This window comes from Lycium ferocissimum, chromosome 11 (assembly GCF_029784015.1).
Source record: "Lycium ferocissimum isolate CSIRO_LF1 chromosome 11, AGI_CSIRO_Lferr_CH_V1, whole genome shotgun sequence".
Classification (NCBI taxonomy): Eukaryota; Viridiplantae; Streptophyta; class Magnoliopsida; order Solanales; family Solanaceae; genus Lycium; species Lycium ferocissimum.
Genome location: NC_081352.1, coordinates 19,745,960 through 19,760,410, shown reverse-complemented (window position 1 = coordinate 19,760,410; position 14,451 = coordinate 19,745,960). Strand labels below are relative to the sequence as shown.

The 14,451-nt window shown below is 39.4% G+C and overlaps 2 protein-coding genes across 2 annotated transcripts; both read left to right on the top strand.

Annotated features, from left to right (window-relative positions):
- Positions 1-1,628: 1,628 nt before the first annotated feature.
- On the top strand, positions 1,629-5,429 carry LOC132038105 (uncharacterized). The gene is made up of 4 exons (XM_059428827.1): positions 1,629-1,720; positions 3,410-4,430; positions 4,512-4,658; positions 4,905-5,429. Exons 1-4 carry the CDS (start codon positions 1,629-1,631, stop codon positions 5,115-5,117), a joined length of 1,473 nt encoding a protein of 490 aa, XP_059284810.1. The 3' UTR covers positions 5,118-5,429.
- Positions 5,430-5,558: 129 nt separating this feature from the next.
- LOC132038104 (uncharacterized) lies at positions 5,559-6,431 on the top strand. Its single transcript, XM_059428826.1, has 2 exons — positions 5,559-5,729; positions 6,024-6,431. The coding sequence occupies exons 1-2, from the start codon at positions 5,607-5,609 to the stop codon at positions 6,429-6,431; spliced, it is 531 nt and encodes a 176-aa protein (XP_059284809.1). The 5' UTR covers positions 5,559-5,606.
- Positions 6,432-14,451: the final 8,020 nt, after the last annotated feature.

Genomic DNA, 14,451 nt, shown 5'->3' with positions numbered 1-14,451 from the left:
ATAAAATTTACTTTTTCATTTTTAATTGTCAATTTTAAGCTCAATCACACTTTATATAACGAAGAAAAATCATTTAATGATGGAAATATATATTTGTATAATATTCTTTTTTATAAATGATATATTAAAATATCAAAATATTTATTCAAAATCTCTAGACCTATTATTGGTAATTTTAGAGATTCTATTTCTATAAATATGAGTAATCATTATATTACCAAAAAAAAAAAAAAAAAAAAAAAAAAAAGCTAGCTGTTATAGAGGGGTAACTTTACTACAGTACTAATAATACCATAGTAAAAAATATTTACATTATCAAAAAGGGCGAATTCTTGCTAAGATCTTTTAAAGAAGTTAGCCAATTATTATATTATATATTAGTATTAAATGAGACTATATATGCAAAGACGGATGGCTATGTTAATATACGATAATAATTGAGTTCACAAACAAATATTTATAGATATTTAGTGAATTTCTTAATATATATATATATATATATATATAGAGCATAAGTAAAAGCTATTGCGTTTCCGTGAACCCATAAATTCTCTTCTATATCCGCCCTTTGTATGAGGCGGGAAGGGGCAGGTCAGTCTTTATGACGGGCAGGGTGGTGAATACTATGAGATTTCACGCAACATTTAAAGTTTTATTTAAGATTTTCACAATTGTTTACACATGTTTTTTAAACTTTTTACTTTTTATTTTATTTTTCACTCGATGTCGGGTATTCACATTGGAGTCTAGACTAATCTGAATTCGTGCCGCGTAAGATCAAAGCACTTCCTACCAGGTTTTTAAAAAAAATTTATGGTGCGAACCACAATCTCTGATTAAATGGGAAGGAATCATATCCTTCACACCACAATCTTTAACAGTAACTTTTACTTGTTTTTGAGATGTTTAAATAAATCTTTGTTCTTAAAAAGTACGCAACATTTATTTGTATTGGCTGTTATCATTTAAATCTTTAGTTACTTGGAAGAATTAACTGAAGGTGACCAAAAAGTCTTCAAATTACCAAAGGTGACGTGTGGGGTCCACCACACATCAAAACCTAATTAAATTTGGGATTAAGAAGATTGGGGTCCAAAATGTAATTTTTAAAACTTCTTAATCTTTTACAAACTACAAAAAAACTCAAAACATCCACCCATCATACTAAAACACCCACCCATTATTCAAAACATCCCAAACGGTTCCCTCCCCACAACTCCCTCGCACTTCTTCCATATATTAAAATCAAAACTCCCAAGCAAACAGTTAATCTCCTTCACTTGGACGTCTCTCATCTCTCCTCTTTTCTTGTCATCTTCTTCTTCACCCTCGTCTATAGGTGCCGTTGCTGTTGCTTCTTCTTTAATATCAAGGTAAAATTTTTTGTTTCACTTGTTCCAAAAGTTATTTGGTAGAAATTGATGATTTTAGTTGTAGAAAAAGAAGAAGAAGAACATGGGTTTGTCTTCAATGTTGTTTATTTTGTTGTTCCTTGTTCGAGAAACCCTTATTTGGGGTATTTGTTTGACTTGTTGGGGGGTTTTTGCGTTTGTAAATAGCGCACATTGTTCTCAAATTATGATTTTTTGTGATGTTTTTGTTCTTGTTCTCCTTAAGATTTCGAAAAAATGGCTTGCAATCTTGTTGACTTTTTCGAACAGATGAGTAAGTTGCTGCAGCAACTTCAGCACTTGTTTGACAGTTGCAGACATTTGCTGAGGTTGCTTGCTTTAAAAACCTCTATTTAGTGTATTTTGTAGTGAAATACTATTGTTGGTGTTGGTGTTGGTGTTAGTGTTGGTGTTGGTGTTGGTGTTGGTGTTGATGTTGATGTTGGTGTTGGTGTTGGTGTTGGTGTTGGTGTTGGTGTTGGTGTTGGTGTTGGTGTTGGTATTGATGTTGATGTTGGTGTTGGTGTTGTCCTGTTATGGTATGGTTTAGGAAAAGAAAGGATAAACAATTATTGCACACACATTTGGTGTATTTTGTTTAACTTGTATGATTGTGTGTCTGTAGTAGACGATTTAGCTGTTGTCTTGGAAGTAGATGCTTGTTGTTTTGGTTTGGTTAAGTGTTTAGGAAAAGCTTGGATAAAATCCATATTATTGTTGTTATTCCTGCTGTTGTTGTTGTTGTTGTTGTTGTTGTTGTTGTGTGTTTGTAGTGAAATAAATAATTTTTTTCTGTTGTTGTCCTGGTATAGTTCAGGGTTTAGGAGTAGATATCCAATAGATGATTTTTTTTATTCTTGTCCTAGTATTTATCTGGTTCTGTTTATAGAAGCTATGTCCAACAGATTTTTAGTTGTTGCAACAATTTATACACTTGTGCCAACAAGTAGATAATATGTTGCAACAATTACAAATCATTGGACATAGCTTCAGTTTTTTGGTTCTGTTTGTAGAAGATATCCAACAGATTTTTAGTTGTTGCAACAAGTTATACACTTGTTGCAACAAGTATACAATATGTGGCAACAACTACAAATCTGTTGGACATAGCTTTAGTTTTTTGGTTCTGTTTGTAGAAGATATCCAATAAATTTTTAGTTGTTGCAACAAGTTATACACTTGTTGCAACAAGTATACAATATGTTGCAACAACTACAAATACATTTGGACATAGCTTGATTTTTGGTTACCGTTTGTAAAGATATCCATGATTTTTAGTTGTTGCAACAAGTTATACAGTTGTTGCAACAAGTATACAATATGTTGCAACAACTACAAATCTGTTGGACTTACCTTCAGTTTTTTGGTTCTATTTGTAGAAGATGTCCAACAGATTTATAGTTATTGCAACAAGTTATACACTTGTTGCAACAAGTATACAATATGTTGCAACAACTACAAATCTGTTGGACTTAGCTTCAATTTTTTGGTTCTGTTTGTAGAAGATGTCCAGCAGATTTATAGTTGTTGCAACATATTGTATACTTGTTGCAACAAGTGTATAACTTGTTGCAACAACTATAACCTGTTGGACATTGCTTCGATTATTTGGTTGTGTTTGTAGAAGATATACAACATCTTAATCACTTATTCAACAAGCGAAGAATCTGTTGCAACAACCTATTCACTTGTTACAATAGTTACATCATTTGTTGCAACAAATTCTTCGGTTGTTGAAATTCTGTTACTTGTTGTATTTTGTTTGATCAAATGCGCACTTCTTATTATCTTTTACTTTGAATGATGCACTAATCGATTGAAGCTTTTTTTTTTTTTTACTGTGTGTAGATAAAATGTCTCCGGCTAAAGAAAAGTCGAGAAATCAGCGAGGGTCATAGAGATAATAAAAAAGCTAGAGTGCAATCATCATTAGAGAATCTTGCGATTTAGCCAAATCTATTGTTGAATCGGCAAATATAGAGGAAAGAGACGACAAAGTGACAATCAATCCTCGAAAGAGAGGAAGTACAGAGCCAAGAAGCAGTAGATACAAATGAACAAAGTGAAGGAGAATTAGAAGCTGAAGAAACTGCTGATGGAGTAGATGGATTGGATGAAGATGATGAAAAGAACAGTGCTTCCGAAAATACAGTTCACTTGTCGACGTTCATAGCTGAATTAAGAACAAAGAAGAGAAATAGTGTGAATGCCAATTTAATTGCAGAATCTTCTAATAGATTGGACACAGATCATAACAGGACTTCCATTGCTGAGGTCGTCAAGGTTTTCAGTATTGACAAGTATGCCGTGAGGATGCCGTTGAATGAAAATAATGATTTGACCGTTGATCTTACGGTCAAATCAGGCATGGGCAAGAACTTTGATATGTTTAGGCTAATTCTTAAAAAGCAGGGGTTGGAGGATTTCTTTAGGAAAAGCTGTTTTGGGGTGTATTTGGATCTGCCTGAAGAGACCGGTGCACGGTTTCAAATGAAAATGGTATATGGGCTTATGAAGCGTAGAATTCTTTCGGATGCAAAGGATGAGCTTTGGATTAATTACTGTGGCATGCCGGTGTGCTTTGGCTTGAAAGAGTTTGCCATAGTTACTGGCCTTAGATGTCATCCTTGTGAGCTTCCTACTGTTGTATTGAATAAGCCAGCCCGGACTAGCAAGACAGCCAAAGAAGCCAAGAAAGTAGGAAAGGGTGGAAAAGATAAGAGTGAAACTGGTTTGGTGGAGTTAGTTGGAAAAAGCTACAAAGGAGATAAGCTGCTTGTAGATTTGCAGTCCAAAACCATGTCAAAAAAGCATAAGCAGTCCTTGTGTTTAGTTTGGTTTGTGCACTGTGTTCTTATGGCAAAAGATACAAGTCTGAACATACCACTTGGTTTGCTTAAACTTGCGGAGGACTATGAGGCATTCAACAACCATGGATGGGGCCGGGAAAGCTTCAAGTTGACTGTTGACTATTTATCGAAAGAGCTTAAGCCAACAGTGAAGACAGTCAATCTATATGGCTTCCCTTGGGCTTTCATGGTAAAGAATTTGCAATGTCAATTTCTTGTACTTTTTGTATTTCTATCATCATTCTGATTTTGCTGGTATCTTGTTTTCTAGGCTTGGGCATTTGAAGCCATTCCTCACCTCCGACAACAAGTGAAGGACTACCCTTCAGAAGTGTCTTTTCCAAGAATGCTTAGATGGCTGACTGCAAAGAGCAACACAAGATTGAGTGTTGATCTTTTTAACCCTCCTTTGGAAGAGGTAAGCCTTAAGACATGTATATAGAATAAACTTGGTCATCTGTTGGATAATGTCCAACAAGTATGACACCTGTTGCAACAAGTTACTAATCTGTTGGACAATGTCCAACAAGTATGACACCTGTTGCAACAAATTACTAATCTGTTGGACAATGTCCAACAAGTATGACACCTGTTGCAACAACCTAGTCATCTGTTGCATTTCATGATTTAGGACCATTTTAATATATCTACTTTTTTGTTGTAGGTTGTGCACCCGTGGCTTGTCCCGACAGTACGGGAGTTGGAGATGCCATTCCTTGCTTCCTTTGAGCCCTTACAATCTGTTCCTGATAAAATGATTGAGGGGATGAAATTAGAATTGGCTGGAGTGACAGCCATCAAAAGGGAATCAGTTGTGGTAGATGTTGGTGGTGTTATTGCTGGGGGTCAACCTACTGTTGATAACGTTGCGGCATAAATTGCCGGTGAAAAAATAATAGATGATGATGTTGATTTTGGTAGACAAACTCCAATTGGTGGTGTTGTTAGTGGACAAACTGCAATTGGTGGTGATGTCGGTGGACAAACTCCAATTGATGGAGATGTTAGTTGTGGCGGATTTGGTGGTAGATTTTCCTTTGTTGGTGCTGACACATCGAAATGTGCTTGTGAATGCACCTATTGCAAGCGGCGAATGGATGATTTGATAAAAAAATGTTGAGGAGATGGTGAAGGCACAAAAAGACACAAATTCTGCTTTACAGAGTTTGTTATCCAAGAGGGGTGTCAATCCATCCAAGAAGCTGACCTCACCCTATACTCCTATTCGCATTCGCAAGAAGGAAAAGCAATTTCCAAAGGCACTTGCCGATGTTAGGACAAGGAAATCTTCTACACCCCACAAGGCGAAATAGCTGTTGTTGATCTTAAAAAGGTAAATGTGTTTAAGCATGCAGATGCTCAAAAAATGAAAAAGCTTGAAAAATTCGTCAATGCCAAGAAGAGCAAGGGTACGATGTATTCATTGCATGAATTTAAGGCCGATGACTTCAGGATAATGACAAGCATGGAAGATTGGTGGCTGGCCAGTGTAAGTTTGAAAACAATAATTATTTTTGTTGAAACAAGTCTTTTTTTGGTTGTATTAGTTGCAACAAGTTATATATTTGTTGCAACGAGTGGAACACTTGTTGCAACAAGTATTGGTCTTGTTGCAACAACTCACTTAGTTGTTGGAGATTACTTACAACAGTTGGGTGAAATAGACTCAACTGCTGTAAGCAATCTCCAACAACTAGGAGAGTTGTTGCAACAAGACCAATACTTGTTGCAACAACTCACTTAGTTGTTCAGGTGACTGACATTCCTTATACTTTTAATGCAGTATGTTGATGAAATTATGCTCTTAATGCGTGTGAGGCAAAGCACTTTCACTGAGCACTATGCTTCCACAGATATAATCTTGGATCTCAACTTCTACAATATCATGCTCAAGCGATACACAGAGTTGTCGGATGAAAGCACACAGCCGGAAGCTATTCCATTCAATCAAATGCTTGATGATTTTATATGGGATGATGATGTTATCGCTTACTGTAGAGGTACTGTACCAGCCAAAGGTGGTCGCGAGTGGGTTGGTGCCAAAAGGGTGCTTACTATCATGAACATAAATGTTAGACAGTTTGTCACCCTCGAATTCATAATTGAGGAGGGGGTGATAAATGTTTATGACTGCAACGTCCCAAAATTCCAAGAGGATGAGTTCTTCATCCACATCCGACCCGATCATTGAATTATGGCCGAAACTACTGAAAGCGGAGTGGCATGTTTGAACGCTTGCTGAAAAGCTGCTCAACGAAGCTTGGAAATTTGTCTTTGAAGGAGAATCTCCCCATTATGAAAACTGCAATGGCATGCGGATCGTATTCACTTGCTTTTATTGAGCATTTGCTTACCGGCACTAACATGATGAAGCCCGAGACTCTATTGTGCGACAACTCAGTGGCGAGGATGCAGTGGCGGTGGGCAGTGGGTGTGATAGATAAAGTTTTGGAGCCCTGAGCTGGCTGTTTAACAAATTACTACTTGAACAATTTTTTTTTGTCCTTGTTATTATTTATGAATGCTGTTGCAACAAATGCAACAGATAGTACAGTTGTTAAAAAAGTTACAAAAAATAAAAATTACTAATCTACTAATCTGTTTAGAAAAATTGCCTAAATGATTGCAGCAGGTCATACAGTTATTGAAGAAGTTACTAATCCGTTCCAAAGAAGTTACTCATCCGTTCCAAACAAGTAACTAATCTGTTGCATTAGATAATACATTTGTGAAAGAAGTTGCAACAAATTACTAATCTGTTTCAACAAGTTACTAATCCGTTCCAACAAGTAACTAATCTGCTGAAACAAGTTACTAATCTGTTGCAACAGATCATACAGTCGTGGAAAGAAGTTGCAACAAATTACTAATCTGTTCCAACAAGTTACTAATCCGTTCCAACAAGTAAATAATCTGCTGAAACAAGTTACTAATCTGTTGCAACAGATCATACAGTTGTGGAAAGAAGTTACAACAAATTACTAATCTGTTTCAACAAGTTACGAATCCATTCCAACAAGTAAATAATCTGCTGAAATAAGTTACTAATCTGTTGCAACAGATCATACAATTGTGAAAAGAAGTTGCAACAAATTACTAATGATTGTAGTAGATATATATATATATATATATATATATATATATATATTGATCAATAAATATAATTGATTTCCGTTGTTTATCACTAAATGTGGGTGAATCAGGAAGTTCAGATCAATTCACTCCAATGACCACTCCATTTAGTGCGTATTGGACTTAGTTGATCATTTATCCTAACCCAAAACACCATGAAATTGCTTAAGTATATATATTGATCAATAAATATGATTGATTTCCATTGTTTATCACTAAATGTGGGTGAATCAGGAAGTTCACATCAATTCACTCCAATGATCACTCCATTTAGTGCATATTGGACTTAGTTGATCATCTATCAAACCCAAAACACCATGAAATTGCTTAAGTATATATATTGATCAATAAATATGATTGATTTCCATTGTTTATCATATGTGGGTGATATATATATATATATATTTATATTGGACTTAGTTGATCATATCCTATATATATATATATATTGATCAATAAATATGATTGATTTTCATTGTTTATCACTAAATGTGGGTGAATCAAGAAGTTCATCATCAATTCATCCAATGATCACTCCATTTAGTGCGTATTGGACTTAGTTGATCATCTATCCTGACCCAAAACACCATGAAATTTCTTGAGTATATATAATGATCAATAAATATGATTGATTTCCATTGTTTATCACTAAATGTGGATGATATCCATTGTTTATCACTAAATATGGCTGATGCCCTTTATTGATCACTAAATATGGGTGAATCAAGTAGTATCTGTTGCAAAAGATGTAGTATCTTTTGCAGCAAGTTTAGTATCTGTTGTAACAAGTCTAGTCTCTCTTGCAGAAAACTAAGTAAGTTGTTGAACAAGTCCTTTTCTTGTTGGATAAAACCACAATGACAAGTTACCCGTTTTGTAACAAGTCACATCACTTGTTTGATTTTCACTTTTATCACTAAATGTGGCTGATATGTTGTTTATCACTAAATATAGGCTGATTCCGCTTTATTGATCACTAAATATGGGTGAATCAAGTAGTATCTGTTGCAAAGATGTAGTATCGTTGGAGCAAGTTTAGTATTTATTGCGTAGTGTAGTATCATTGCGCAAAGAGTAAGTTGTTGAACAAGTCCTTACTCTTGTTGGATAAAACACAACAAGTGACCCATTTTCTGTAACAAGTCACTCCACTTATTTGGTTTCCATTGTTTATCACTAAATGTGGTTGATATCCATTGTTTATCACTAAATATGGCTGATTCTCTTTATTGATCACTAAATATGGGTGAACCAAGTAGTATCTGTTGCAACAGCTGTAGTATCTGTTGCATCAATTTTAGTATCTGTTGTAGTAAACTGAGTAAGTTGTTGAACAAGTCTTTACTCTTGTTGGATAAAACACAACAAGTTACCCATTTTCTGTAACAAGTCACTCCACTTGTTTGATTTCCATTGTTTATCACTAAATATGGTTGATTCCAATTTTTTATCACTAAATGTGGCTGATTCCCTCTACTCAATAATTAAAACTTGAGTCACTCCACTTGTTGAAAAACCCAACATATAACTTAGTTGCATCTGCTTAAAAACTCTGATTTTTTGTAATATGTTCAATGACTTAGTAGTTACCGTAACAAGTCCTGTTACTTGTTCGATAAAACCCAACAAGTTACCCATTTTCTGTAACAAGTCACTCCACTTGTTTGATTTTCATTGTTTATCACTAAATATGGTTGATTCCAATTGTTTATCACTAAAGGTGGCTGATTCCCTCTACTCAATAATTAAAACTTGAGTCACTCCACTTGTAAGAAAAAATCCAACATATAACTTAGTTGCATCTGCTTAAAAACTCTGATTTTTTGTAATATTGTTATATCCCGTATTTTGTACATTGGGATATTCCGAGTTAACTGTGATAAGTTAAGGACAAGGCTATTTTCTAATTTTGTTTAGTGCACAAGTTGCTTAAATTCTATTGGTGTGGAAATGTTAAGGGAAATTTGGAGCTAATTATTCATGATAATTATTTCATGAAATGAAAAAAATAATAAAAATATTTCATGAGAGGGGCCAAGTGGCCGTGTGGTGTGTGTGTGGGCCCGCCCATGCCGCAGGCCAATTGCCTCAAGCCATGGGTTGGGCATGTGTTCACTTTGTAGAGGTTATGTGCATATATATATATATATATATATATAGATAAGAGATGATAAGCAAGACACTAAAATTCATCACTTCACAAACTCAAGAAACTTGGAGAAAAAGAGAGGAGTATTCGGCCAAGGGCTAGCCGAATGGGTGCCAAGAAAAATTGATCAAAAAATAATTTTCTTCTAGCAATTCAACCAAGCGGAAGGTCCTTATTAACGTGGGGTTGTTGTTGGAACAATCAAACCATTCATTCTCGCAAGCACAAACCCTAGCCTAATTGAGGAACTAAATGATAAAGGTAAGGTTTAATTCCCTTTTTCATGTGTTATGGATGATTTGTACATGTTGTAGTGTGTAAAAATGGATGAAATTCATGAAATTTTGCATGTTGATGTTCAGGTAACGGTGTGTGGTCGGGTTTGGTGTGGCATGGTGAACTAATTTTATTTAGTATTTTGGTGGTTGTTGTTGTGGATTCTATGATGTAAAATGAAGGTTTAATGGTTCAAGTTGAAGTTGTAATCGTTGTGGGGTTTTGGAGGTTAACATGATTTTAATGTAGTTTTTATATTTATGAGAATGACATTGTTTACGTATGGATTGTTGGTGTAATGCATGAATTTGGGAGAGAGGAATGTGTTGTTGTTGTTGTTTTCGGGTTTGGGGAGGTTTCGGGTGGAGTGGAGTTTTGGTTGGGTTGTTTGGAATATTGTGCGGATTGTTCTCTCTCTCTCTCTCTCTCTCAACACACACACACACACGTGTGTGTGTGTGTGTGTGTGTGTGTATGTGTGTGTGTGTGTGTGTGTGTGTGTGTGTGTGTGTGTGTGTGTGTGTGTGTGTGTGTGTGTGTGTGTGTGTGTGTGTGTGTGGGGGGGGGGGGGGGGGGGGGGGGGGGGGGGGGGGGGGGGGGGGGGTTGTTGTTTGAATGATCTCGGAATTAGTACTTGAACATGTGAGCGTTGATGTTGGCAGAATGTATGTAGTTGAATTGAATGTAAATGGAATGTTGTTGAATTAAGTAGAAAAGAGTTACTAACGTTAGAATGCATTTTGAATTGATTGTTGATGTTGTTAATATGGTTGTTGGTATTGTTGTTGATGATTTGGCCGAGTTGAATTCTCGGGGTTGTTGAGTTTATGGGAAATCTTTGCGTTTGCCAGATAAAGTCTTGGTTGGGATTGAAACCTAATGCTCTATGCTAATGCTAGTATTTAATGACGTTATTGTAGATCTTGGGAGCCCGAGGCTTAAGTTTGGACTAGCTTAGACGCACGAGGTATGTAAAGCCTAACCTTTCTTTCTTTTGGCATGTCCTAGTTGTAAGTAGGCTATGATGCGAGCCTCGGGGTAACTCTATTCTTAAGGTCCGAGCTTGTATACGATTTTTATTCACTTCTTAATGTTGGCTTTCTTAATGTAGTCGACTATGGTCCTTATGTCTTTTATATGATTGGATTTCAAATGTTGCATAAAGAGTCTTTGTTCCTAAAAGATCTTATGTTGAACAAGGCCTCTGCTTTCATAGTAGACGGGCTCGGATCGCTCGATACGTTCGTAGAGGACTCTATAGCGTATAATGTCTCTAACTCACGGGGCTCGGATTGGTTTGATACTTGTCCGTGGTCCCCGAGACTTTCCTATGTATAGTTCTAATGACTTTTGAAAGAACTTAATATGGCTATCACCCCGACCCCCGAGTGTTGATTACTTACTTATCTGTTGAGTCTGAAATGATGATTTTTATGCATATGGTTACTCACGACTCTGCTCGTGCATACTGTTGTTATATCTTTCGTCGAGTCGCGGGCCGGTTATGTCGTCGTGTGCACTATGTTATATTTCGGAGTATGATGTGTTACGGTTCACCGAGCTCCTCGCTAGAGGGCTGGGTTCCGTTTATATTTTGGTATTATGATGTGTTATGGCGTTATGATGTGTTATGGAGATATGTCGGGTTACGGAGATATGAAATCTTCTAGAGTATGATGTGTTATGGCGCCAATGACGGGTGGGCGACCATATTCCCTGAGCCCCATGCATGGTTTGTGTTTCGAAACTAAATATTTTGGTATTTTGCATATTGTACATATTCCGTACTTAACATTGTTCGGTTATGATCATCGTTTATCGTATTTCATGCTTTGCGTACTCGGTACGTAATCCCGTGCGACTCCCCTTTCTTCGGGGGCTGCGTTTCATGCCCCGCGGTACGTACGCCCACTTTGGTGATCCGCCGCTTAGGGACACCTACTCGTTTATTCGGGAGTGCTCCTTTGTTTCGGAGCCTATATTTTGGTACATACTCTTCCTTGTATATGCATATGTCTATTCGAAGGCACGGCCACTGTCGCGGGTCATATGATTCTGTCTTACTCTTAGAGGTCTGTAGACATATATGTGGGTTGTGAATATTACAGTTCAGCTGTGTTCGTATGGTTTATGTTTTGTGCGGTCCCATTCGCCGTGGCAGCCTTGTCGGCTTGCGTTTGTATATGTTTTGGGACGCTGTGCTTTATGATAGCCTTGCTGGCTTCTGTGATATATATATATTTATACGTGCGACAGTTTGGGACTACGAATGATCTTTGTATAGGTATAAGTTATTTGTATGCTGAGTTTGCTTATTGGGGTGTACGAGTGTCCAACTCGGGCACTAGTCACGACCTACGGGGCTGGGTCGTGACAAAAGTGGTATCAGAGTGGTTCGTCCTCGGAATGTCTACAGACCGTGTCTAGTAGAGTCTTGTTTATCGGTGTGTTATGCACCACATCTATAAACAGAAGGCTACAGGACATTTAGGATGTTACCTTTTCTTCTGATCCTAGATCGTGCGATAGAACGGTATTATCAGGATGACTCCTCCCTAACGAATTGTTATGTTTTCAGCGATGCCTCCAAAAAGCGACAACGCCGCGAGAAGGCAAGTCGGCGGCGGGCGGAGAGACTAGCTGTGGCCGGAGAGTTACTAGGGCCCGTGCCCAGCTTGAGCCTGAGATTGTGCCCCCGCGGGCGAGTTGCTGCAATCGTCGCCGTGGAGGAGCATAGGGCGGCGGCACCGCATCGGGGGCGGCTCCACCCCCGGCTCCGAGATTCCGGTACTCGAGCCTCAGCTCCCCGGCCGGGGGGCGAAGGATGGGCCATGCGGGATGCGGTCCGGTTATTGACCCGAGTTAGTGGCGGGGCGAGTGTTACGGCACGGATTGGGAGGTGATCATGCGCGGCGGACATGATAGTTTGAGGGCCCGTGATTTCTTGACTTGTAATCCGACCTCGAGTTTTCCGGACGAATCTCGGCGGAGGATCCCCGAGGGTTGTTACGTAGATGTAGCGTACGTTGCGGCTCGTTAAGGCTTCGAGACCGAGTCGGGAACGGAGGTTGGCTTCATATCGGTTGCGGGATGCTGTCGCTAATTGGCATGAGTCTTTGAGAGTTGTCTAGGGGCGAGGGGTGCTCCTCCGCGGTAGGTGTGGGATGAGTTTACGAGAGAGGCCTTTCTTGACGGCGCACCGCCTCCGAGACGCGGCGAGCTAGCGGTTGACGGATTTCGGCAGCTTGAGATAGAAAGAGGCGGGAGCGTCGGGAGAGTATAGTCTCGAGTTTGATTCATTGGCCGAATATGCGCCCACTGTTGTGCTGTAGCCGGAAGTGACCGACAGGATGCATCGATATGTGATAGAGTTGGATCGCTATTTGGTTGATAAGGCGTATGGTGATGGGCTTCTCGGCCGGTATGGATATTGCACGGGTACGGCGCGTACCCGTGGTATGGAGGATCGACATAGAGGGTGTCGGCCCGACAAAGACCTTGACGAGAGCCGACCCGAGAGGGCTAGATCGGTGGATATTCTGGAGAGTCTCGGCGAGCTGGCCTCGGCGGCGTGCGTATATCCTTCCCGGCCAAGCCGGAGTACACCCCCACGGTTCCCGGGTGGGAGACTAGACGGTTAGGGTATTCGGAGCGGTGTCGAGCTCCAAGGCTTCGGGTTCCACGGTGGACGAGGTTCGATCGGTCGAGGCCACCCATACCTCGGTGTTCTCACAGTGGGAGGCATCACCCTGGAGAGTGTTACCGTGCCACGGGTGCTTGTTTTACTTGTGGTCGCCAAGGCCACCTTATGAGAGATTGTCCGCTTGGGGGTAGTAGTCCAGGTGGTGCAGCTCAGCCTATTGGGTCAGTTGCTGGTTCATCGTCGTCTTCTGTAGCTATGCGCCCTGTGGGGCGGGGTATGCCGACACCACTAGGCCGCGGTAGAGGTCGTGGCGGAGCTTCCAGTTCTAGCGGTCCTTCGAACCGCATATATGCCTTGGCTAGCCGACAGGATCAGGAGGCGTCACCTAATGTGGTTACAGGTATATTATTGATCTTCTCCCGAGATGTATATGCATTGATAGACCCAGGCTCCACTTTATCGTATATTTCTCCCCTTGTTGCTAGTAGAATTGGGATAAAACCTTAACCGATAGAACCATTCGAGGTAGCTACCCCGGTAGGAGATTCTGTTATAGCCAGGTAGGTATATAGAGATTGTTCGGTGATTATATGTGGCCGTGGCACTAAAGCAGATTTGATAGAGCTAGATATAACTGAGTTCGATGTTATTATGGGTATGGATTGGCTAGCTTCTTATTATGCTAACGTTAGATCGAAGAAGGTAGTTCGCTCCGATTTCCGGGGGGACCGACTAGATAGAGTGGATGGGAAATACGCATCGGCGAGGGGTAAGTTTATTTCATACCTCGAGCGAGGAAGATGGTTAGAAAGGGTTATATTTATCATCGGTTCGTGTGCATGACTTAAAAAAACACCGACTCTTGGGTCGGTCCCGTGGTTAATGAATTTCCGGATGTATTCCCGGATGAGGGCTTCCGTGTCTTCCTCACGAGCGGGAGATAGAGTTCATTATAGATGTCTTTATGGACACTCGCCTATATACTGTCTTTCCTTGCTGCACGGCATGGCG